This window comes from Silene latifolia, chromosome 11 (genome assembly GCF_048544455.1).
Source record: "Silene latifolia isolate original U9 population chromosome 11, ASM4854445v1, whole genome shotgun sequence".
Lineage (NCBI taxonomy): Eukaryota > Viridiplantae > Streptophyta > Magnoliopsida > Caryophyllales > Caryophyllaceae > Silene > Silene latifolia.
The window spans coordinates 4,597,883-4,624,625 of NC_133536.1; the positions used below are offsets into that span (position 1 = coordinate 4,597,883).

The 26,743-nt window shown below is 36.3% G+C and overlaps 3 protein-coding genes across 6 annotated transcripts; 2 read left to right on the top strand and 1 right to left on the bottom strand.

The window, feature by feature from the left end:
• The first annotated feature begins 9,882 nt into the window (after positions 1–9,882).
• On the top strand, positions 9,883–13,564 carry LOC141610719 (putative xyloglucan endotransglucosylase/hydrolase protein 32). The gene is made up of 4 exons (XM_074428943.1): positions 9,883–10,479; positions 11,179–11,279; positions 11,761–11,978; positions 12,995–13,564. Exons 1-4 carry the CDS (start codon positions 10,284–10,286, stop codon positions 13,356–13,358), a joined length of 879 nt encoding a protein of 292 aa, XP_074285044.1. The 5' UTR covers positions 9,883–10,283; the 3' UTR covers positions 13,359–13,564.
• Positions 13,565–14,963: 1,399 nt separating this feature from the next.
• Positions 14,964–18,844, top strand: LOC141610718 (protein BCCIP homolog). 4 transcript variants are annotated; one of them, XM_074428940.1, is made up of 9 exons: positions 14,964–15,160; positions 16,519–16,656; positions 16,772–16,863; positions 16,962–17,186; positions 17,346–17,555; positions 17,729–17,794; positions 17,899–17,985; positions 18,088–18,144; positions 18,431–18,844. In XM_074428940.1, the coding sequence occupies exons 2-9, from the start codon at positions 16,524–16,526 to the stop codon at positions 18,527–18,529; spliced, it is 969 nt and encodes a 322-aa protein (XP_074285041.1). In that variant the 5' UTR covers positions 14,964–15,160; positions 16,519–16,523; the 3' UTR covers positions 18,530–18,844. The 4 variants fall into 4 exon arrangements, with proteins under 4 accessions (XP_074285041.1, XP_074285040.1, XP_074285043.1 ...); XM_074428939.1 differs by having other exon boundaries at positions 14,982–15,164; XM_074428942.1 differs by lacking the exon at positions 14,964–15,160 and adding an exon at positions 15,865–15,886.
• Positions 18,845–19,456: 612 nt separating this feature from the next.
• LOC141610720 (putative glucuronoxylan glucuronosyltransferase F8H) lies at positions 19,457–23,734 on the bottom strand. The gene is made up of 4 exons (XM_074428944.1): positions 23,266–23,734; positions 22,660–23,024; positions 21,249–21,499; positions 19,457–20,359 (listed from the first exon to the last, which is right to left on the bottom strand). Exons 1-4 carry the CDS (start codon positions 23,534–23,536, stop codon positions 19,903–19,905), a joined length of 1,344 nt encoding a protein of 447 aa, XP_074285045.1. The 5' UTR covers positions 23,537–23,734; the 3' UTR covers positions 19,457–19,902.
• Positions 23,735–26,743: the final 3,009 nt, after the last annotated feature.

The window sequence follows — 26,743 nt, forward strand, 5'->3', positions numbered from 1 at the left end:
TGGTCAATGGACAAGGTAACAAAAGGTTCACTAATAATTACTCGAAAAAACGCTTTCCTAAGAAACGACCTACCTCCACCGTGGGATGCTTTAAATGTGGTGATAAAACTCATCAAATTAAAGAATGTCCCAAGTGGGAAGAAATCAAATCTAAGGAAAGAAGAGAAAAGGTTAAAAAGGACTATAAACATAGAGTCATGAGTGCTATTTGGGGAATGTCCGACTCCGAGGAAGATGAGGAACTCATCGAGGAGGAACTTGAGGCTAAAATGTGTCTTGCAAATCATGATAAAGAAAAAGTCTCAAAAACCTCAAAAATTGAACACTTAAGATGCCTCATGGCTAACCCCGACGATTCCGACTCCGATTCCGACAATGAGGTAAATCATCTAAAGGCCAAGGCTAGAACTTACTCCAAAGAAAAAGTATGTAAGCTTCTTGATCAACTTTTTGATAAGTGTCGGTCTCAAACTAACAAGCTTGATATAATGCAAAATGAGATTGAGGAAATTGCTCAAGAGAACTTTAATCAAAAATGAGCTAAAAGCAACAGATCACGTCACACTGTCACATCTGAAGCATATAATGAAGTTAAAAGAGTCAACAAGTTAAACAAACATTTGACTAAAGAACTAGAGCGTCTTAGGTCGACACCCACGGACGTCTCTGACCTTGAAAATGTCAACACTACCTTGGTGATGCAAGTTTCCTCACTAACCAAGGAACGTGATGATCTTTTGAAGGTCAAAGACGATCTTGAAAAAGAGATCTATGACCTTGTAGTTGAAGTTGTAGACTTAAGAGAAACAGTCTCTAAGACTGCTCGACCACGACTTAGACAAGTTTAAAAGAAAAGGTGAATGGTTGGAAAATGAAAATGAGTGTCTCAAAAGTGAGGTTGTTTGTCTCAAGAATGAAATAGAAGATCTCCATGATAGGCTTACTTTCTTTCAAAAAGGTATGCCCGAATGTAGCACTTCTAGGTCTTCTCCTCATCATAGATCCGATGAAGTCGTTGATCTAAACAAGAGACTTGACGAGATGACATCTAAATATGAGGACTCCAAAGAAAGAAACATTTATCTCGTGTCTAAACTCAACAATCACACCCATGACTTCATTGTTGAGAAAAGATTGCCCATAGAAAGTAACAACGATGATGAACTTAAAAGAGAAAAGGAAAAGAATTTGCATCTTCTTTCACGTGTCCATGACTTGACCAATGAACTTGTTAATGCTAAGAACATCACTGAAAAATGGGAAGGAAGTCAAACCGTGCTAAACTTCCTCACGAATCAAACCGAGAAATGTGAGAAATCCGCTGGTTTGGGGTTCAAATGGAACAATGATCGATCACTGTATCCGAAGCCCAAAAACGATTTTAGAGGAAGGAAGTATGTAGGTCTTCCCGAATATATCATTTGCAATTATTGTGGTGACAATGGTCATGTTTTTAATGGTTGTACAAAACGATTTGATGACATTGACAAGAACACCAAAGCATTAAATGAAATGAACATTAAGAAAGACACCACAAGTTATGTTGATCACAAAAAGGGACCCAAATTCATTTGGGTTCCTAAACTCAAAAACTAATCTTGTGTAGGGCTTGGTGAGAGGCGGCCGCAATTGGTACTTGGATAGTGGATGCTCTCGTCACATGACGGGTGATAGAAGCCAATTCCTCTCACTTAAAGCGTATGATGGTGGCACGGTAAGGTTTGGTGACAACAAGAAAGGTGAAGTAATTGGTATTGGAAAAGTTGGTAAGTCATCCTTACTTTGTGTCGACAATGTGCGGCTTGTCAAAGGTTTGAAACATAATCTCCTTAGTATATCTCAACTTTGTGATAAGGGTAATGTTGTTGAATTTCATGCTAATATGTGTCGAATTTTTGATGCCACTACTAATGAATTAATACTCGAAGGAAGACGTGTCAAAGATGTTTACTTAACTAATTTGAGCTCTCTATCCGGTCACACCATGTCTTGCATGAGTGTAATGAACAATGATCCTTGGTTATGGCATAAAAGGTTTGGTCATGTTAGTACAAAAACTCTTAATACCCTTAAAAGACTTGATTTGGTTGAAGGCATTCCTAATATAAAATTTGAAATTGATAAAGTATGTGATGAATGTGCTAGAGGTAAACATGTTAAAAGTTCCTTCAAATCCAAAAGAATTATGAGTACATCTCAACCTTTGCAACTTTTACATATCGACTTGTGTGGACCAATGAGAACTAGAAGTAGAGGTGGTAGTCGTTATGTGTGTGTCATTGTTGATGATTACTCTAGGTTTGTTTGGGCACTCTTCCTAAGCTCTAAGGATGAGACATTTGATGAGTTTCTAATTTGGTTAAAAAAGATTCAAAATAAACTTGGTTTAAAACTTGTTTCAATGAGAACCGATCATGGAACCGAATTCGAAAACTCATCATTTGGTGCTTATTGTGATGACAATGGTGTAGACCATAACTTCTCGGCTCCTAGAACCCCACAACAAAATGGTGTGGTTGAAAGGATGAATAGAACCCTTGAAGGAATGGCTAGAACAATGTTATTAACTAGTAAGTTGCCTAAGAACTTTTGGGCCGAAGCGGTAAATACCGCTTGCTACATTTATAATCGTGTCATGATAAGGAGTATTTTAAATAAAACTCCCTATGAATCATTACGTGGAAGAAAACCCAATATTTCATATTTTAGATGTTTTGGAAGCAAATGTTTTGTTCACAACAATGTAAAAACAACTTGGGTAAGTTCGATCCACGAAGTGATGAAGGAGTATTTATTGGGTACTCCGATCATAGCAAGGCCTATAAAGTTTACAATAAACGAACCTTGTTAATTGAAGAAAGCATCCATGTCATTTTTGATGAATCTAGTGTGCTTGGACAGGTACAAAACATGGATGATGATGATGAGGATGAGGATGATGAATTTGAGATTGGTCTTGTTCGAAAAGACTTCGTGTTCACGGATGAAGAAGCTCCCAAAGACCGAATTGCAATGGACACAGAGACTGTCGCCATCAAAGGAGAGCAGCAACTCAGGGGGAACACGTAGTACTTCTGATTCCTCTCTGGAAGCAACAGACCCAACGACTGTTGCTTCTACCTCCAGAACTGAAGAAAACCAAAACAGTGAGGATGAAGAACCTTCCAGGCCAATAGCAACAGTCACTGTGACTGATGATGTTGAGGGGGAACAAGAAACCATTGTTCCAAAGAAGTGGAAACATCAAAGCTCTCATCCACTCTCCAATCTCACAAGTGATCTTAACTCGGGAATTCGAACAAGATCATCCGTCAACCATCTCGCTCACCTCAATGAGTATTGTGCCCACAATGCGTTCCTTTCTCAAATTGAACCTTCAAATGTAACAAACGCCTTGATGGATGCGGATTGGGTGCTTGCCATGCAAGATGAACTCAATCAATTCAAAAGAAATGAGGTATGGCACTTAGTCCCTAGACCGCCTAATCGTACCGTCATTGGTACTAGGTGGGTCTTTCGCAACAAGCTTGATGACTCGGGAGAAATCGTAAGGAACAAGGCTAGACTAGTGGTGCAAGGTTATAACCAACAAGAGGGTATTGATTACGATGAGACCTATGCACCGGTAGCTAGACTTGAGGCCATACGATTACTTATAGCTTTTGCGGCTCACAAAGGCATTAAACTCTTCCAAATGGATGTCAAAACCGCTTTCTTAAATGGATACTTGGAAGAAGATGTCTTTGTAGAGCAACCACCGGGTTTTGAGAACAATGACTTGCCTAACCATGTTTTCAAATTAGACAAAGCTCTTTATGGTTTAAAACAAGCACCAAGATGTTGGTATGATAGATTGTCTAAATTTCTTATTGAAAATGGTTTTAAAAGAGGCTCCGTTGACAAAACATTGTTCTTGAAGCAACAATGATTTAACTGTTGGTTGTACAAGTATATGTTGATGACATTATATTTGGTGCAACAAATGAACTCCTTTACTTATATTTTTCGGAACTAATGAAATCGGAGTTTGAAATGAGCATGATGGGTGAGCTAGGATTTTTCCTTGGGCTCCAAATTAAGCAATCAAAGGATGGAATCATGATCCATCAACAAAAGTACATCAAAGAAATGCTTAAGAAATTTGGGATGACTAATGGTAAGCCTCATGATACACCTATGGTAGCCGGGTCCAAATTGGACAAAGATGAACTCGGTAAGAATGTTAGTGATAAGGTGTATAGAGGTATGATAGGCTCACTTCTCTACTTAACCGCAAGTCGTCCCGACATTCTCTTTAGTGTATGCTTATGTGCTAGGTTCCAAGCAAATCCGAAAGAATCACATTTCAAAGCCGTTAAACGAATTCTTCGGTATTTGATTGGAACACAAAATCTTTACCTATGGTACCCCTTATATTGTCCTTTTGATCTTATAGGCTTTTCGGATGCGGACTATGCGGGGTGCACGGTGGATAGAAAGAGTACCTCCGGAATTGCAACGTTCTTAGGTCCTTGCTTGACTTCTTGGGCCTCAAAGAAACAAAACACGGTAGCTCTTTCTACGGCCGAAAGTGAGTACGTTAGTGCGGCACATTGTTGTTCTCAACTCCTTTGGGTAAAACAACAACTCTTGGATTTTGGTATTATTTTTGACTCCATTCCTTTAATGTGTGATAATACGAGTGCAATAAATATTTCCAAAAATCCTATTCAACACTCTAAAACTAAGCATATTGATATTCGTCACCATTTTATTCGTGATCATGTGGAAAAAGGACATATTAAACTTATCTTTTGCAAGACCGAAAATCAAATTGCCGATATTTTTACTAAGCCACTTGCAAGAGAACATTTTGAGAAATTTAGACTTGAAATTGGGTTAATTAATAACTTGTGATTTCTAGTGTGAGTTTTACAAAATTCCTTAATTGATTAAATTAAAATTGGAAATATGTTATTAAGTGTTCTAAGTGCATTGACATCATGTTTGGACCAAAATTGACACCGTATTTGTGAGTCGGTAATCACTCAACCTCATATCTAAATTTACGTTTATTATATGCTACCTTGCGTTTTTATTTCGAGTAATTGAATTTGTTTAAGTCGGGCCAACCACCTCTCCTACTTCATTTAATGGGCCATTAAACTCAACAATCCATCACCTACAACTACCCGTCCAAACCACCTAAACCCACTAACCCTTCATCTCCCAAATCCACTAACCCCCTCATATCACCTACCTTAACCCACAATGGTAAAAACCTCCTTTAACACACCAATACCCACCAAACCCACAAAAATTACCTCCCCTGTCACATCAAAACCGCCCACATCATCAACTCCAACCATGCCTCCTGTCAAAGCATCTTACGCCTTTCCTCCACAAACATCAAACACGACTTCGACAAACCCAGATCCACCTAGCCCTCAACCATCACCAAAACCCACTGACCCTCCATCATCCGACGACATACCCATCTCCACAATGGTAGGACGACGCACTCGTGGTGGTCGGAAGAAAAGCTCCACGGTTCCGAGCTCCTCCTCTGAACCGGTTACTGTTTTGGTTGAAGATGTTGAAGATGAAACTGAATTTGATTTGAACGAAAATCCATCGAAGTCCGGCGAGCCTGACTCGTCTCCGGCGAAAAGGAACAACAAAAGAAAAGAAAAGGCCTCCTCCTCTCAATTACCCCCAATCTCCGAAAATGTTGAACAAAGTAACATTGACAATCCCATTGATGATATCCCAATTGAAAATCCGAATGAACCTACCCAGAAAAAATCGAAGCCTTCAAAGAAAAAGCTTGTCTACCTTGCTCCTTCTGATCCGGTCTCTCTTACCTCGAAGTGGGATCTAGCCATTGTTTGGGCTCACCTTGAGAGTCTCGACCTTCCTACCTCTATTTACAAAAACTGTGAAAGGTTGATGAACATCAAAGCAATTCACTCTCCTCGGATGTATAATCAAAACTGGTTCGAGCCGCCGGCTTTCCACTCTGTCCGTGACATGGTTTTAGCTCAAGGTTGGGAGAAGTTGTTGGAAATGCGTGAGCCGGTATTTGTGAGCGAAGTGATTCAATTCTTTGCAACGGTACGGGTTGATAAGTCCGGCGAATTTGTCACAACTAAGGTGAATGGTAAGCCTCTAAAATCGACTAACTCGATTTCGCTCACTCGCTCTTAATATTCCAGTCGGAGGCTATGACAAACTCCCCTCTGAAACTTGGGTAGCCTTACCATATGCCTCCCCTCTTAGCATTGCTCAAACCGTTTGTCCCAAAACTGTCTCCCCCGGACCCGTGAGCAACACCCAAATCCCACCTCCTCTTCGAATTATTTTTAACATGTTGTGTCGCTCAATTTATCCTTCGGGTGATAGAGGAAAACTCACCATTGCTTTACAATATTTAATCTATCACATTGCTACCCATAAGAAGGTGAACCTAGTTGGGTTAATGTTCAAACGTTTTAATCTTATCTCGACCAAGCTTCGTCGACCTTCTTCTAGCTTGATTCATTTACCCTATGGAATGTGGTTATCGGTTGTGCTCAAGGCACACGGGGTTTTAGTGAATACTAGCTTGGGTTCGTTGGATATGTGTGATACCATGAGTGATGGGCAAATGGGGAAGATGTTGCTCAAAATTGAAAATGATGAGTTAATTCTTTGTGAAAATTAAGAAGGACCCTAAAGTTGGGTCATCTAGTCAAGGGAACACGGGTAATATGCGGGATGTGCTTAATGCCGTGGCTGAGTTAGGTGCGTGGATTAGGGAAGATGCTCGCCAAAAGGACTTGGCTATTTCAGCTCTTGCTTCTTCTTTGGACCTCATCCGTGGAGAGGTGGATATTATTTCCACCCTTGTGTCAACAAAAGAGATTGGTGAAGATGCTAATGTGGATGATGATCCGTTGGGTAGTGGCTCGGATGGTGAACAAGCCTCCTCTCCTTAGCCTTTCCAATTCCTCTCGGCCTATTTATCCTTACCCGTACCCCCTTATTTTGTTCCACCTTGGTTGTGCCTTTCTAAGACTTATTTTATTGCTTGTTATTTTGAACAATTGGTGGTGTACTTTAAACTCTCTTTAGCTATGTTGAACCTTGATTAGCCTTTGCCTAATCTTTGTTTATGTTGACCTTGTTACCTTGTCACATCTACATGTGTCTTTTTGTGTTTTCCTATGAAATATCTGCACTCTAATGCTTGTGACATCCCTATCCTTTTGATGATGTCAAGAGGGGGAAAAGGTAAACTCATGCTTTAAAATCTCCTTGCTTATTGATTAAACTAATGGCCTGTCTAACCTTCTTAGCTTGATTCTTGTTTGGGGCAATGTAAAATTGTCATGATAGTTTGATTCTAGCTTTTGCCCTTGGTAAGGTAATATTGTCCCTTCTCTATCATTTGATCTTGCTTGCTAAAATCTTGAATTAAGGTGTTTACATTGCTTATACATTCGTTTGGGGCTTGTCATCATCAAAGGGGGAATTTGTTGGGTTCCTTATGTTGATGATAACATGCCCATTTGATTTGTGTTATCTTAGTTTACCTTTTCAGGATTAATGATGTAATCAAGCTTGGATTAAGAAGTGTTGAAGTTGTTACTAATCCCTTTGTAATTAGTCGTGTGTCATCTAATGTACAAGTGAGAAAGTTAAGTATAGCAGAGTAATAGAAACAGTCCAGATGACTGTTGCTTTTACACGCAAACAGCTGTTTGGATTATGCCACATCTCGAGAAACTTGAAGTCTCTTTTATCTTTCAAAAACTTTCACGTGATTATCATTTTACAAAGATAAAAATCAGATTTTTATTAAGGAGGTAGTATCCAATGAAGAGTGGTTTGAATTATTCAAAATGTTTCCTCTTTGTGCAAATTCAATCCCTTGGTTTTTAAGAAAACAAAAGTTGCTTTTTGCCATTTTGGTGTTAACTTGTCTTTGTGTGACTTGTCTCACATCCTTTGTTTTCTGAAATTACATGAGCATTTAAGGTTGTCTTTCAAACCTTCTTTCTCTATTCTTACCTTTGCAAAAGACTCCTTTTTGGTGCAAGTAATTAGGTGGTTGCTATTGTCCCTCACATGCAAAGTCTTTGACCCTTCAAAACCCTAGCAACCCCTTCACTCACCTCCTCTATAAATACCGAGTCACTCCTTCATTAAATCTCCAAGACTTTCTGAATTAATTCTTTCATGTTTTGCAAAGTGTTTTTTTAAAGATTAAAAATCGTGTCTTTTGCAAAATCCTTTTAAAAGTCTTCAAGTGTCTTTCAGTTTCTACAGTCGTGGCTACTGTTGCTTTTCTATACTAAACTCTCTTGCTTAAAAGTGTTGATCTTGTAAAAGTTGTCCACCTCTATTCTTTGTTAAGAATGTGTTAGTGGAAACTTGATCCTTTACATTTTAAGTGTGTTAGAAGAGTTTAGGACGGAGTAGTCTTTTACTCTTGACAACCGGAGTAGGTTGTGAGTTGGCAATCGGAGTAGATTGCGAGTTAGCTTGTCATAGAACGGAGTAGTTCTTGTACTAGCTTTGCAACCGGAGTAGGTTGGCGTCTTTTATTACAAGGGTCTTTTAGTTGTCGGAGTAGATCACTAAAGGAAAGTAATAAAATGGTAGATTGGACGTAGGCACTTTAGTATTTGCCGAACCAATTCAAAAACTCGTGTTCATTGTTTATCTCTTTAATTCCGCTGCCTTTTTACTTTGCTTGTTTGTTTTGTTTCGCTCAAACTCGAAACAGATTCATCATCATTATCGTATTTGGTCTGTGTAATACTCCACAAACCGAGACAAATAGATACAATCGAAACGATTATTCTTTCACACTTCAAAGAAACATTCATCGCGATACTTGTTCAATCTTTCAATATTATTCAAAGTATCATCTAATCTCTTTTGTTTACTTAACTTACTTTAATCCAATAAAGTTGAAGTTAAATTTTTTAAAAAAGAGTACCTAATTCACCCCCTCCCCCTCTTAGGTACTTGAATCCATAAACTCAACAAGCTTAATTCAGACACCTTTTATATACAAAAACACGATCCAAAGTTTTATTTCGGAAAATAAGTAGGTGACATATCGTCCGACGATTCAACGCGGTGGTTGAAATGGAATATTAATGAATAAGAACGTACCATTACCTAAATCTGAAGACTAGAGAATATAGTAGGGCGTGGCTTGCTCAATTAGTATGCATACAAATGTACAATGTTAGATCTTATGTAACTAAACTCCAAAATGTCAAGTCGTTATGATATTTTCTCCTTAATAAAAGCATATGAAAATTTCTGACAATTGAGTGTAACGGAAAGCAAAGTGGTGCTAAACTTTATTTATCACGATGTTCCCCAATTTTTGTCCTTATTTTATCAATATATTCATATTCATCAACTTCCTTATCAACTGCTTTCAAACAGTTACTCCTAATCTTTCATGATTATATTATTAATGAAATAGTGTCACTCGGTGATGTCGAGTTTCACTATCACCCTCTCAGGTAAATATACCTTGTTGTCCTTGCAAATCTCGTTGATCTTCATTATGTGAGATCGACATAATGCATGTGAGAGAGTGGTGTTGAAACTCAGTATCACTTGATGACGCCCTATCACTTTCTGTATTAATGAAACGTCATTATGTGATTTTGAGTTTCATTAGTATCACCCTCTCGAGTCAAATTTCGCTGATCTGCATTATGTGAGAATTGAGATCGACATAATGCATGTGAGAGGGTGATGTTGAAACTCAGTATCATCCGATGACACCTTATCATTTTCCGTAATAATGAAACGTCACTTAGTAATGTTGAGTTTCAGTATCACCTTCTCACGTATACTTTGTTGAGTTGTTGTCCTTACAAATTTCGTTGATCTCCATTATGTGAGATCGATATAATGCATGCGTGAGTTTGTGAGAGGATGGAGCTGAAATTCGGTATCACCTGATGACGCCATTTTCTCATATTATAATATCATACAACCTTACAAGCAAAATCTCCCTATTATTTATACCCACTAAAGATTGTGAAGTAATCACACACACAACTCAACTCTACTATTCCGAGGTTGACATAATGTATGTGAAAGGCTAGTGCTGAAATTCAGTATCACCTGATAATATCTTTTCCGTATTATAATATCATATAAACTTACAAGCAAAATCTTCCTATTTATACCCACTAAAGATTTTGAAGTAGTCACACAATTCAACACTACTCTTCCAAGTATCATCCAAGTTATCAACACCCAATTAATTTGGGGTAGTCCTACAAATAATGGCACAAATATGGTGTGTAATTGTGGTAATTATGATAAGTAGTAGTTTGATAAATGCACAACCATCACCAGGATACTACCCAAGTTCACAAGTTGCTACAAATAGTTTCTATCAAAACTTTAGAACTTTATGGGGTGCTCAACATCAAAATGTCCAGGGTGATACTCTTACTCTTTGGCTCGATCGCTCTTCCGGTAATCCTCGTTCCTTTTTTATCAAATTACTTCTTACGTCTCAATCATTTGTTTACCTTTATTCAATGTGATCGATATTTTAATTAAAGGTAAACAAATGAAATGGACGCTGGAGTATTAATTTAGCTTCAATGTTAAATAAACTTTTTTTTTTTTTTGTTGAAACCCACATGGGTAAATATATTACTCCAACGAAATATAGCGACGAGCTACATCAGGAAGTTTCTCAATCCAAACAGAACGACCCGAGACTACTTAAAATAACTCATCATCATTTACACTACTTAAACCTAATAAAATGAGTATAATAAAAAAAAATTGTTGTACCAAATTCGACATCATTTCATCATTATAGTCAAGCACGTACCAATTGATTCAAATACTCGGTATTTCTTTTCAAGTTTTTTTTTTTTTTTTTTTTTTATTTTTTTTTTATTTTTTTAATTATTATTATTATGAATACTGAACTGAATTGAGCTGAGTAATAATATCGTCATTATTACAATTTCATCATAGATTTTACAAATACATACAATTAAGCTAGTAACTAAGTCCAAAAATTGTTGTACAAGTAAAGTTCAATTAGAATAATGAGCAAATCATTGTCGGGTGAATTATTCAAATATCAATTTTACTTGTTCAAGATTGAGGTACTAGATACATTAAATCTTTATATTCGTATAATCGTATTATTCACAGGTAGCGGGTTCAAGTCGCTTAAGCAATATCGGTCCGGCTACTTTAGTGCCGCGATAAAGCTACAACCAGGATACACTGCCGGAGTTATCACATCCTTCTACGTGAGCTAATATATATACTCCCTTATTTCGTATACAGTGCAATATATATACTCTGTAATTCTGTAAGGTTCACATTTAATATTTGACGTAAAATAATACTTCGTATTAACCTGGAGCCAAAATTTTCTACTTCGCCGTTAGGACACATGTTAAGAACATATATATGAGGAAAAAATAACACTTTAATTTCTCATGATATATTCGATCTTAATCGTTCATTATATAGGGTTTTAACCTGTACTCTAAGGGCACACGGTAGAAAAGCCATTATACTATGAATAACTTGCTAAAATTGATAATATGAAGTTTTAAAATTGGTTGGTCCAATTTTAAAGACATTATTAATTTATTATTAATCATTGTCCCTTAATTATGCATGCTACTTACCTAATTATAGTAAATCACGTCCATTAATTATGCATGCAACCTACCTAACAATTTGACTAATTTTTATGTTTATTTTTTTATTTTATTTTTGTAGCTATCAAACCAAGAAGATTTTCCTGGATACCATGATGAAATTGATATAGAATTCCTTGGAACAACTCCTGGAAAACCATACACATTGCAAACAAATATATATAATAGAGGAAGTGGTGATGGAAGATTAATTGGACGTGAAATGAGATTTCACCTATGGTTCGACCCTACCCAAGATTTCCACAATTACGCCGTCTTTTGGTCGCCGGATCAAATCTTGTACGTCTCCATTTCCTTTCATTTCTCTTCATATTATTCGGTTTCAATCAAATAGTACATTTTACTTTTTTTAGTAAATTCGTAAGGTTCTAAGTAAAAGTTATTATTTATGTCGAGGTCATAAGCACTGTCTGACACTGCTCATGACCTCGTAGTCCTAAAGGTAGAAGCTAGGAAGTCGATATCAAAATGGTACTAATTTTCAATAATTGATATGATTTGAGTCTTTCTAAAGTGAGGAAAAGAACAAACAAATAATGTAACTACTTCATCATCCGTACTACATTTATTGTAATAATTGACTAATTAGTGGAAGATAATATCATTGATAATGCATTATTAAGGTGGAATATAATTGATGCATACTTGACATGAAATAAAATATGGTTCATCGATCGATGTTGATTTGAAAACTTGATAAACTAAGCATAATAATGCAATTGAAATGTAGATAGAGGGCATATTATGGACGATTGGTCGTAGGTTTGAATCTTATTCTTCATCAGGTCTTTTACTTGTTCAAACCCTTTTAACATTCATGTGACCAATGACAAGTCTGACAATTGACAGAATTAAAGAGACACTCGCCTTTTTGTACAATGAAAAATTTGAAACATCACAGTTAAAACTTCCAATTTCTCAAATTTACCTTATTAAATTACTCATTGGCTTCTTTATAACGTTTCTCCTCCTGGTTCCGACACTGGATATGATGTGCTATATCGCAAAGTCGTACCCCTAGGCTCTAGTAGCATGCATGATGTCTTAGTGTCTTTATACATATTGGAAGTAGGTTTCCCTAAAAAACCAAACATGTAAAGAATGAAATTCATGGGCAAATAAGCTATCTCGTCTCGGATTTCAGTTGTCTCTTAAGACGGATGACACAAGAGTTTGCCATTTTCTATGCATGCATTATGTTTTCGGTCTCATCCATCTATTTAACGTGTTTCATCATATAAAACGAATATATTCGTCTTAAACAAGAATTTGTACTGGATTTGTACACTTTGCAGATTCTTTGTTGATGATGTCCCAATAAGAAGGTACCCTAGGAAAAACGACGCAACATTTCCAAACAGGCCAATGTGGGCTTATGGATCCATTTGGGATGCATCTTCATGGGCCACAGAGGATGGCAAGTACAAGGCTGATTACAACTACTCCCCTTTTGTGGGTAGCTACAAAAATTTCAAGGTTTCCGGTTGCGATTTAGGCGGGAGTGGTTACGGTTCGTGCCTTCCTAGGGTCTCGCCATATGGGTCGGGTGTTTTGAGCTCGCAACAAGTCTCGGCGATGCAATGGGCTCAGGGGAACTATATGGTGTATAATTATTGCCAGGATTCGAGGAGAGATCATACTCTTACACCAGAATGTTAAATCTTTTATACACAATACTGTGGATCATGTTGGTGATTCTTACTTTAATACGTGTTCAAATGAAATTATTTGAACACTTTGTGTAAATGTAAACCGAATCCAAAGATCTACAAACTATAATGTCATTACTTGTATTAAAGGAATTATAATTCTATGAAAGTGTGATTATACATAGCGGCATTACCTAATATATTACATTTATCATATCAAACACATAACAATCAATATTTAGTACTCTCTTTGTCTTAAGATTTTATTCATCGTTTATATAATTTTTTGTGAAAAGTATATACTCAAATGCAAACAAATGATTGAAAGTTTTAACGGAGTACATCCCGTACAAGTTACAAGGATATAAGAAGTTCATATTAGTCCTTTATTGCTAAAGGGCCCTTTTTATCATGCACTTTAGGTAAAGTTTATCTACGTCGTCTGAAGTTGAGTCTTAAGCTCAGATTTTTGCAAGTTTGAAGCTAAGACTTGGAATAGAGTGAAGAGAATTTTATTAAGTCTTAAGTTGGGTGTTGAAAATCCAAGACTTAACTTAAAACCCATATTTTGCATGTGTAAAGCATGGGTTGAGTATGTCCCATATATTTTCATGCCTGTTAAAGATCGTCGACACATTACTAATTATCGTCGACAATTTGTAATGACTTTCCTAATCTACCCCTCTAAAGCTCCCATATATTAACATTTTTTTTCAATTACGACATTTCCGTTACCACCGCTTCAATTTCGTCAGCAAATTCAAGAAATCGACGACAAGTAATCTAAATTAGTTTAATTTTTAAAAAATATGTAATTAGTTAGTAGATTTAGGTAGTTTAGAATAAAATCGTTATTGTTAAAACGGATTATCGATTATCGATTACCGCAATAAAAATTAATCTAAGTCAGAAAATGATTTTTTTTCAAAAAAAAAAAAAAAAAAAAATTCCTGGACAAAAAACATTTTCGTCCAGACCAAGGTTCGGACAAAGAATTTTTTCGTTCAAACAAAAATATTTTTTGTCTAGACGGAAAATATTTTCGTCCAGGCGAAAAATATTTTCGTCCGAGAATTTTAGGTTTCTTTGTTCCCTTTTTGTGTTCTTTACAGTTTGGTAAAGTTACTTCTCAGCTTCTATTTTATCGTAATGAATTTGTTTTTGGGGTTTTAAAGTATCCGACTTTTCAGACGAGAGTCTCTTTCTTTGTACCCTTTCTTATTATGGTTCTCCGTGGTAAATAAAAATTCTTTGAATTTCGTTTACCTTTCTCATCCGAGATGATGATATATGTTAATTAGTCAACCTAGTTTTTTTACCTTATAAAAAAAAAAAAAAAAAACCAATGTACTAACTACCAAGTATGGACTCGAATATCACAAATTCTTATTGAAGACGGACACTGTTCGTCACAAGCTGAAGACGGATAGTGTCCCTCTCACAAAATGCAAATGGATAATGCAAGTGGGGGAAAATGGATACCCCACTTGCCACCCACTTGTATTTTGTGAGAGGGCTACTAATCTACTATCCGTCTTCAGCTTGTAACGGATAGTGACGGATAGTGGTTGTCTTCAATGAGACGGACCGCTCGAATATGGACTCTTATTTTAGTGTCTTTGTTTACCAAAATCCCAAATCTTTGGTTGAACCCAAAACCCACCTGTAGGCTGTAACCCTAAACGCACCTCTAACCATAAACTGAGATTATACGGCAGCCGACGACGATAGTGACCGGCGAAGACGACGACGACCAGCTAGAAGGATAAATCCCTCTTTTTTTATTCCTATTTTTAATCCATCAATTATTTAGTAGGTATGATTTTAATCTTTTTATTGTTTTTAATTTCATATGCTTATTTGAATTGAATCTCATACGAATTTGCTATTCAATTGATATTAATTTGTTCTTAATTTCATATGTTTCGTCTGATTTTACTGATGATGATTTGTCCAAGAGTGTGCTAGTTAATGAATGAATGCGTATACCTTTCCAATTACAAAAAAATGCATTAATTACTCTAGATAATTGTCCTCTTATTCTTTTGAGGTAAATCCAGTAGAAGAATAAGAAGATGGTGGCCGAAATTGGTAGTGAGAGAAGGATAGTGTCATAATTTGGAGTGGGTATAATGCAATTCTTTCGTGTAGCGGAAGAGGCTTTGTGGATTTTGGGATGAGCCATGCCGGGTTTTGGGCAAGTGGTTTGCTGCTTTCGCTTAAAAATAATATCTACCAAGAGGGGTTGTGGCCGAATTTTAACAGTGACCAAAGGAGTGGTGGTCGAATTTTAGTCGTGAGATAATGCAATTTTGGTGGTAATTTGGCCAAGAGGCTGGTGGCCAATAATTTTGGCGGTGGTTGACCAAAGGAGTTGCGGCAAAACATTAATAGTGGGTTTGCTGCAGTTTTTGGGGTTGTGTAAGGTGGATTAAGGGTGGTGGTAGTGGAAGAAGATTAACTCTTAATTAAGGCGTTAACTTTTATCAAGAGCCTCACCCTACCACATTTGAAGACCATCTCAATCAAAGCTTTAAGGTTATGATCGACTCAATCAGTTAATCAGTGATCATATATCTTATATCTTGGCCATTTAAATTAAGAAACCGTTGCTTAGGAATTAGAAGATGAGTTTTTAAATTCTAAATTTCCAATTAAAGAAGAAAAGAGTTGGGAATTCGGGTCTTAGAAAAAAAAAAAGAGGGTAGAGAGTCAGGGTGAGAAATTAGAAAAGCATTGCTTCGTTTTTACTAAATTAGATTTTTTTTCTTTTCCTATCACTATTATTATTTTAAAACTCTGAACAATGGGCCCCTTTCTAGCTTGGGCCCTAGGCCGCCGCCCCTCCAGACGACCCTCAGAACCGGGCTTGTTAATATTGTAATATTGTAAAACCATATGGAAGAGACCTTGATGCCTCATTATGGAAAAATGGTGGTTAGTGGAACTTATATTAGTAAGGTTAATTAGGTAAACTAGCATTCGGTTTTACAATAACATTTGTGTACATCGATTTTATACAAGAACTGTTCCGCAAATTATAGGGTAAAGAAATTCCCTAAAAATAAGTTGGAAGACAGCGAGCGATGAAATTTCCGTCTTAACGAATTAATGAAATTTAGGACTTGTATATAGTACTTATTTACTAAAACTTTAATTTTGTGCCGTAGTAAGGATGCCTCGAAAACCTCGAAGATCTGGATTGTCGGCGCCTTGCCCATTCACCTTCTCACCATTTGGTCGTTCGATTTCTAGAGCTTCTGCAGCTTGTTCGTCCTTTAACAAATCCTCTAATTCCAAGTTTGACGGTATGACTTCCTTAAAATGTTAAGGTATCATGTGTGTCGGTTTTTGATACAAATCCTCTATTTCCATTATATTTGATATATATGCTACTGGTTAACAAGATTTACGGCATTTTAGGTTTAAGGGCAAATGATCCAGCATCAGCATCCGACTCTTCTGAAGAAGAAGAAGCACCTGAAGTTAGCTCTTCAGAAGAAGAATCAGCTGAAGTAAGCATGTTTCCGCTCATCCCATTTTAGCTAAAATTCATCGTGTAGGATTATATTTGATAATCCACTTATATATTTTTTGCTCTATTTTATTTAAGGAAGTCGTCCAGGCAGACTTTGCATTCTTCGACCCTAAACCTAATAACTTCCATGGAGTGAAGACTCTACTACCCAACTATCTTGATGATACGCAATGGGATCTAAGTGGTTTTGCGGACATAATAATCGCACAGACAACAGTTGGATCCGTAGTCAGGATAGAGGACGATGAAGACGAGGGATTATTCGCATTTCTTACAGTTTTGAATTTAGGGAGATACAAGGTATTACAACTGATTTACTCCTATTGCAGCAATATGAGAGTGGTTATTATTGACATTTGTGTAGATTTCTAAGCTGTAACCGCATAGAAATAGCCAGCCATGAATATTTCGTGTCCTATGAATATACCATGTTCAATAGTTCAAGTCTTGTGATTCCAGGCTCATAAGTGTATTGCTGAACTCAAGGACTACTTGCTCAAAGTATGTCCAGAGGACGGTCCAGTTGGTAAGCTGAAAATACTTTTGGGGGACGATGCTCAGAATGTTGGCCTGATTGTTTCTCAGCGTGTCACTAATCTTCCCCCTCAGCTGTTGCCGCCTCTTTATGATGCACTGTTTGATGAAATTTCTTGGGCGACTGAAGATGAGGTTAGATCACTTATTTATCTGCAATAGTTGCTCAATGTGTGTGTTAAACAGTCTCATGTCTGTCCATTCAAATCTTTATCTGTCTCACTGGCGAGACCGGCTCTTTCAAGTTTCCGTGTTGATGCCGTGTGTGTCTAACTTAAAAATTTTTTTTTTTTTTGCATTGTTCAAAGCCGACTGTGGATCTCCGAAAATCATTCCGCTTTAAACACTTCTTACTGGTCTCTAGAATATACAAGGTACTACTATTCTGTTCCATGTTTCTAATGTTCTGAACAACTATACCCTTAGCAACGGTTGCATATACAATTTATGTTTTTTTTTTTATAATGGTCGTATGTAGAAAATTGCGCGAAATAAGAAAGGCTCAGCTAGTGGCAGTAACGAAGATGTGATTTACGTGAAGGCAGAAGATGAACTTTTTCATCAGGTTTTCCTTGAACCTGATGCCTTCTTGTTTATTTGCAACATGATTATGTCTACACTAATTTTGATCATTGCAATATCTAATTATTTTTAATGGGTACCTCAGCTCTCCTCATGGTCATTCACTTTTCCTTTGAGAACGCAACCGCCGTCTGCGCAAGAGGTTAGTTTTGTGTTCCCGTATACCAGTCTTGTGATGCACTTCTTTCTGATTGCGGTGTAAAATTACAATCTAGAAAAAAATGCTTATTACATTGCAGCAGCAACAACAACAAACATAGGTTGAGGTCGGCTAACATGAATCACATGCACTTTAGATTAAATTTTATGTAAAATTGCTTGCATACTTTCTCAGAAGAAGAAATGCTCCGATACTACCAATAAAATTGTTCATTATTGAATACGTGACTGTTCTTTTCTTCCATTTAATAATGGTTATAACACTGCAGCTAAAAGATTATCGGATGATCGGACTAGTGATGGCTGTTAAGGCAGACAAAGCCCCTACTTTCCGACAACAGTTGCGATCTCTTATTGACGACTCTTGATCCTGCTGGCCAAGGTGCTATCATTAGTCATTACATCTTAAATGCTTCCTCTTTTGAGTCGTTGTCACAGGCCCTCATCGCCCCGCCTTCGTGTGCTTTGCGCCTTTGAAAACCAAGGTCTGGACGCATTCGGACAGTTTTGATAAGATTACTCTCCTCCATTTGCTTCGTTCCCATTTATTTGTCTTGGTTACCCTTTTTATCGTCATTTTTAAAGTAGTTGTTAAACAGAGAAGAGATTTTTTGTCCTTCGATCAAATCTGCGCAACGCAATTTTTATTAAAGTTATTAAAGGGGGAAGAGAATTTTTGTCCATTTGATAAAGTCTGGGGAATTGTCAAGGTTTTGTCCAACTTCTTTAAGGACATTGTAATGAAGAATGAACAAGTTTTCCGGGGAGTTTTTCATCTGACATTGTTAATGAACGAGCACATCGAGGGTCTTTTTTGTAGTATATTTCTTTAACTGTGACACGGCCATGCATGAAACGCAAATTCTAATTTGCAGACAGTTGCAAGTTACGACGAGATATGTGAGGCTCTTTTATATTATAGGAAGTTCAATAAAATTGTCGACGATTTTAGCAATTGAGTTCCAAATAGGCTAATGTGGGCTTATGGGTCAACTTGGGATGCCTTTTCATGGGCCACTGAGGATGGCAAGTATAAGACTGATTACAATTATTCCCCTTTCGTAAGTCATACAATAATGTCAAGGTTTAGGAGGAAGTGGCTGTGACTCCTGCTTCCTTAGGGTCTCGTCATATGAGTCGGGTGCTTTGACCTAGAATACGTCTCGGTGATGCAATGGGATTAGAGAAATCATATGGTCTATAATTATTGTGAAGACTCGAAGAGAGATCATACTCTTACATCAAAATGTAAAATCTTTTATACACGAAAATGTGGATTATGTTGGTGATTATTGTTTTGATGCGTGTTCAAAGAAATTATTTAAATAATTTGAGTAAATTTAAACCGAATACAAAAATTATTTGCATTAAAGGAATATAATAGCACCTTTATAGCACCTTTTGACCCTCCTATTATAACATCACTATATTCAATTATCTTACATGTATCTTCCCTATTCTCGAATCCTATCGGGCCACCTAGTCGACACTTTTCATATGTCGGAACCCCAGCTTGTGACCAGGTCGGATTTTGGAATTTTACGTTTACACGATCACCAACTGATTACTTTTACGTTTACACGTTCAATCCGATTCTTGTCCCTTTTTTAATCACTGTACTCCTAGGACCTAGTTTCATCAAGGCCTTTGACGGATCATTTTTAAGGAAGATCAATATGTCTTGCTTGTGATCTGGGAATTTTGAGGCCCTAGTGTAGGGATACCCCTACGTGGCACGGTCTCATTGGCCTGAAACTCCAAACCTAGTGTAGGTCCCACGATCCAAAGTACGCAACACATTCCACGTGGCATCACCTACTTGGACCCTGTCGTTAAAAAGTAAGGCCCGCCGGACGTCTGGGTCCCACAGATTCCGTTGTATACTCGTGAGGTTTGTCCTTGCCACGTACTCAAGGATTTTACCAAGATTTACGATATCATTTTCAGCGACTACAAGTGAAATTTCAGCCCATGGAACGACATCGTCGTATGGTAATTGAATACCGTCTGCTATGATAACCGGAACGCAGCCTAAGGCAACTGACTCAACCAGTCGCGGACTCCATGGAGCCCAACCCAATGGACATAGACAAAAGATTGAACGTGCTATTTCTGACTGGTAACCGGCATACCTATTTCTTTTCAAGTAAAATCTCGGGTCGTCGTTATATTTCCTCCATATTTGTGTCCTCACCGCCCTGCAAATAAATAGAGTAAGTCTCCTTTAAAATAGTTTGATTACAAAGTAAATAAGTTATTTTAAAATGGTAACACGATCAATCGATTATGATCACCAAATTGGTTACGTCCGAGTTAACACAAATCAAATTACTGTCGACGTTAAATCGGTTACCAACAATTGTACGGGAAAACTAGCCGACGTGACTAATTTGATCACAAATAATATATTAACCATCTCTTACTCGCTTTTTCGACTAAAATACACATATTAAATATAGATACACTATAGCCAAATCAATCATAATCTCGTTATTATAAATACATACAGTAGTATAATGACTTTCGGCCACGAATCGTGTTTAAATTTTATTATATTTAGCTTTTACGTGTGTGAGAATCAAGCAATTTTTATTTATTTATGATATGTTAGTGAAACTGTTTTTTTTTTTATTCCAATATTTTTTATTTCGTTAGTATTTTTGATTGATCTATTTTAAAACCGGATAAATTATACTCCGTATAATATATTTGAATCACCCTTTCGAATTAACAAGACGACCCTACAAATCTAATTGATCAAAATAATTGTATTATTATATCACACAAGGCATGATCACGAACAACAAATTAATCATAAACAAAGTCGTCTCATGGGTCATGACGATTATACTTCATCAAATTTATTTTAAACCTTATATCAATTATGTCGACAACGATAAATTAAAAAGATGACGATTTTGACTAGGTGTTTTACGTTGCATTATTTGCTTGTTACTATCAACAAATTATTCTTTCTAATTACGTGAAAAAATCAACCAAATTACGTAACAATTTAATCTTTGAATACTACAAAAAATCTAGGGGTAAAATGGGAAATTCATAATAAAGAGAAGAGAAAAATCGTACTTGCTATAAAAGCGACCGCTGACATTTTTAGGGTTAAGTTCCATTTTACCCCTGAAAAATGCGAAAATATCACGTGGACCATCCAAAGGCCATTTCTCTAAGGTTGATTGTATGCTTTCTGGTGGAATATATGGTGGAATTACCACATGATTTACCTCTTGGCATGGGTGCTTGTATTTTACTCCAAATGTTTGTAATATTATTGATTTCGATAATATATCCGGTATCCCGTCCGATATTGCTACGTCCTCCTACGAAATAAATAACCCGAGAATTAGAAATATGATTGAAATACACGGAGTAGTACCGAAAAAAGGGTATTATGCCTTTTATGCGTGATGGTATGAAATTATGAAAATCTTTACACAAGATAAAGAAGAGAAGAAAGAAAATATCGCTCAGAAATAATAAAGGAAAAATATGAATATATAAGATGAGGATTATTGTTTTACATAAAATAATAAAAAAAAATGCAGAAATTGTCCTTATGCATAACACAAAAAATTTATAAAAAAAAATTAGTATTCATTAACGCTCATAAATAAGTTGTCTTTTTATATAATAGGGTCTTACGGTATAAACCGTCTCACGTAATATAAACATTACCATCATGCATGGTGAGCTAAGAGTTGGCATGGGACAATATTGTAGGGACATTTTATAGGGAATCATATGATCTTGAATTCTTGATTTGTCATTTAAAACTCACATTTTTATCTACAAACACAAGGATAAATGTATAATGTACTCGATTGGTGGATTAATTTTAACTAGATTTGCATAAAAAGTTGCTAAATAAGATGTTTTTATTGGAAAGAACAAAGAATTAAAAGAGGGGACAATTTTAACTAGACTCACATGTATATTGTCTAGTTCTATTGAGAAGGTAGTACTACACTACTACTTGCGTTATGGGACAATCTTAACTAGGGAATACCTCACATATATGGTTGGTTACGTTTTACTCTCCTAGTTCGGTTGTTTACTACATCTGATCAAATTATTACGATAAATTTAAAAAATAAAGTAAATTAAATCGAACAATTTCATCTCTTTTACAAGTTTATTATAGAGAACAATAAGCTTGAACGGAGATTATTTATCTCTTAACAAACTTTTTTAAAGAAAAAATTATTATTCGATTGACTTAAGTCTTTCGTTGCCCTATATTACGAAAATTTGAGTTCAGTTCGAGCTTAACTATAATAAACCTTGAAATCTCTATTATCGAGCTTTGACTTAGTCATGACGAACTTTAGCTATACTAGTACCAAAAACAATAATGAACACGACTCTAACTCTTACGGTCATACATATTTTCAAACGACTGAATAGAAGAACTCAAGTTATACTCGCTCCAAATCCATACTAGCAAGCTCTAATAAAATTTCACAAAAAAAAAAGAACATACCAAAGTATGGAAACAAGCACCAAAATCATGAGAAGCAACAAAGATATGATCCGACCCACGAGTCCGATTCCAAAAAGGAAAAGTGGAAGAAATCAAATCGATGGCGGACGAGATGAGAGAACGAGCATGTCCGATAGCAGGGAAGCCATTAATAGTGCTAAAATTGCAAGAAACGTATACAGGGACAAAATAGTAATTTGCTTCATTTGGGTCAAATGTTCTCAAATCACTTTCTAATAATGCCTTATGAATAGCCACCTCCGACGCAAATAAATGTTTGCTACATCTCTCATTTTTTAGCCAATCCTTGTTGTATTTTCTTGGTAATTCATATACATATACCTTCAATTTCAAATTCAAATCTCCTGCAAAAAATTCGTAACGTTAAAACGTTAATGATAGCAATAAATGAGACGTAATAACAACGTATAATGGTCTCACATGATAACTTGTGCAACGTTTGAATGAGGTGCACAAGTTATTATATGGCTGTTACATGCCATGCAACGGTCTTGCATGATATTGTAAAATGAGGTGTGCTATATGGTTGTTATTACATGCCATGCAACGGTTTTACAGGAGACCAGCTGAGAATAATTAACGAACCTTTGGTTAGGAAAGATTGTTGAATGAGAGACCGAGGTCGTAATTTGTGAGAATTTGAATGTTTGAATGAAGGAAAAGAGAAGAATAAATAAAAAGAAAGACAAATCCAAAGAACCCATTTAAAGAATTTATGAAAAAAATAGTGTAAACTATTTTTTATTTTGTTTTGGTTTTCTTTAGCTCTCATTCCATGCTTATAATTTGAGTGCAAAAACTTCATTTTTACATAAAAACCTTTTCTTGCTTTTGTGTGTGAGTTAAAATCAACCATTTTTCGGATCGATTTTTTAGGAGGAGAAATAAAGAGTATGAATTTGTGTAAATAGTGGTTGAGATAAGGCTATCGATCTTTGGTTGGTTTTTAGAGGATTAAGTGAAAATTAAGGAAGATGATTTGGTGAATGAAAGAGAGTTTGTTGAAAGTTCGTTTTTGCTTAGGGAAGAATGTATAATAGTGTTTTTTTTTTTTTATTGGTTTTGGTTGGGTTCTGTTAAAGGATAGGTTGGTTGCTGTCTTCAAGTAAGTTGAGATGACCAAAAAGTGCGGGCCAGCCCAACTTGTAACCCGGCCAAGGATCGGTCCCACTTTTGATAGGCCGGCTTGCAAACCGGGTCAGGTTTGGATCGCACTTTTAATCGCCGGACCTAGTCAGCATGCGAAAAAAAAAGAGAAAAAATAAATAATGGTTAGGTCCGCCCTTTTTTACATGTTGGTCCTAGGTCGAGCATGACTCATAAGACAACCTGGCTCACTTCTAGGGGCGGGTAACATCCGGTCCGGACCCGAAAAATGGATCGTCTCGGGCCGGAATTAAAATTTCGGTCCGGTCCCCGGTGCACTATTTTTTAAGAAACCGGTTTCCGGTTTGGACTGAAGAGACCAATTATTTTTATTTTATTTTATTTTTTTTCCTTAAATACGTTATAGGCCTATTTAATCCGGTCCAACCGGCCCGGATTTATGGACCGGAATTTGAAAGGTGGATATATAAAATGACTTCCGGTCAACCGGTCTGGTCCGGTCTTGGACTGCAATTTTTCAGGTCGGCCTGGTCCAGAATTTTTATAATCCGGTCCGGTTCCGTTCCGAGATTTTTGAGGATTCCGATCCAAACCGGTTCGGTCCGGTCCGGTTTTGGACCGGTGCGGGCCCAACCCTACTAGTCACTTTCTCACATGGACCGGTCCTAGGCGTGGGTGGCCAAGCCCGGTCCGATGTCAATATCTATTAGTAAGTAGGAGTGGGCAACATCCGGTCCGGACAAGAAAAATCGACCGATCCGGACCGGAATTAAAAATTCTGGTCCGGTCCCCGATCCACTATTTTTTAAGAATCCGGTTTTCGGTCCGGACCGGAAAGACCGGAATTTCGAGCTTTAGCCGCGACAACTTCTGAAGTACTATTGAGAAGATATTTTGTATATTCCGTATATTTCTTAATTGCGTAGCAAGTTATATGGTTACCTTATTTCTAGGCATTAGAATAGGAAAGTAAATATCTTTATGATATGTTTTGGGTGTATATAAATACCATGCCTTGTATACGATGTAATTATCATCAAATAATATACACAAAATTTTTTCACCCAATTTCCGTTTTTCAAGTACTTTAGGTCAAGTCCTTCACACACGCGAGCTTGGCTTCAACTTCACTTCTCCACCAGCAATATATTGTGACAATTTAAGTGCGACTCACTACTCCACCAATCCCATTTTTCACTCTCCAATGAAGCATGTTACACTTGCCTTTCATTTTGTCCGCGAACAGGTTCAAGCAGGCTCTCTTCGAGTTGCCCATATCAGTGGCGTTGACCAATTAGGGGATGCTTTAACTAAGCCACTTCCTCGTCCCCGGTTTGAAGCTCTTATATCCAAGATCGGCCTTGTGAATGCACAGTCCGCCTTGCGGGAGAATGTTAATCATATCAAGGACTCACAAGATATTATTGACCCAAATCAACATCTTCTACAATCAAGGAAAGAATAACAACTTTTACTCCTTATTGATAGAGTAGACGTGTAAACTGATATTCATATCAATTAATCCCTCTGTACCATACAAATGGTAACGTGGTAAAAATGGGATTTTTAAGAAAAGAGGGTAAAACAAGGGGTAAAGAGGAAAGAAAATAGGTGGGGTATGTAATTGTGGGTTTAATTGTGAGTTGGTAGGTGAAGTATGTAGTAGCATTTTATGTAAATATCAATTGCGTATAAGGATAATTTGGTAATGTTGTGGACCAAATAAGGAATGTTACCATTGGTGTGGTACGGCCGTATTAGGTAAGTATTACCATTGGTCTGGTATATGGAGGGAATAGTTTTTATCCATTCCTTTTTTATGTAGGGTTTTTCTAAAATGTGCACAATGGGCACATGTTATAATTATTTAGGCATAAGTTAACCTCTATTCCATCATTAATTATTCAATTTTCCTAAATTTTCTCTATTATAATTATCATTTCCTTATTTTTCTCCACTCCCATTGGGTGAGGAAATATTCTATTAACGAAAATAAATTAATTAAGTGTATTAATTTGAATTTAGATAAGGCTTATCATGTGTCTATTGGGTACATTTTAGAAAGACCCTTTTAGGTATATCTTGTGCATATTATTAGGCATATTCTTTAGGTATTGTTTAGCATGAACCCTTGTAATTCTTGTGTATTTTCAACACATACACAATCATATATCATCATATATATATCTAATGCAAAAGCCAAAGTCGCTGACATGGCATCACAAAATTTGATCTCAAGATGACATGTCAATTAATGAAACAACTAAGTTCAAAACACAAATATGGCAACAAATTTAAAGGTTCCTATAAAGCTTCCTTTAATAAAAATGAATTTAGAATAAAACATGATGTATTCCCTATCTTCTTTAAAAATATTTTAGTTGATTTTATAGTTAACTTATGAACAACTATAATGCATAACTAAAGATATGCACGTTACAAAACGTGCCTCGACAAGTATGATAAAGCATCTGTAAGCTTTGGTCTGGATGGGAGGGAGTACTTTTTTTTTTCCAAATTACATGGGTGTAATCATTTCCGAAAGCATATAGACTATAGAGGATAAAGTGGGCTGAACTTATCCACTACGAGTAATTAGTGGAAAATGGAAATCATTCATTTTAAATGAACATATAAATGTTTTAAAGGTATTAATAGCAGTATGACTCAATACATCTATATAAATAATTTTATCAATCTTGAATATATAATAATATACAGAGACTTAATTTTTGTTATAAAATATTTATTACTATAAAGTATTTGATCAAAAATAAAATTGGTGCTATTATATGCAATGATTACTCCTAACGTTCAAATAGAATATAATTACTAAAAATTAATCAAATAAGTTAAAATAATTATACATTTACAAAATATCAAATTTTATATCGGTTACAAACATATTTAAACCTGACTTATCTTCATCACAAAGCAATGTGTTCCGGGTGTAATT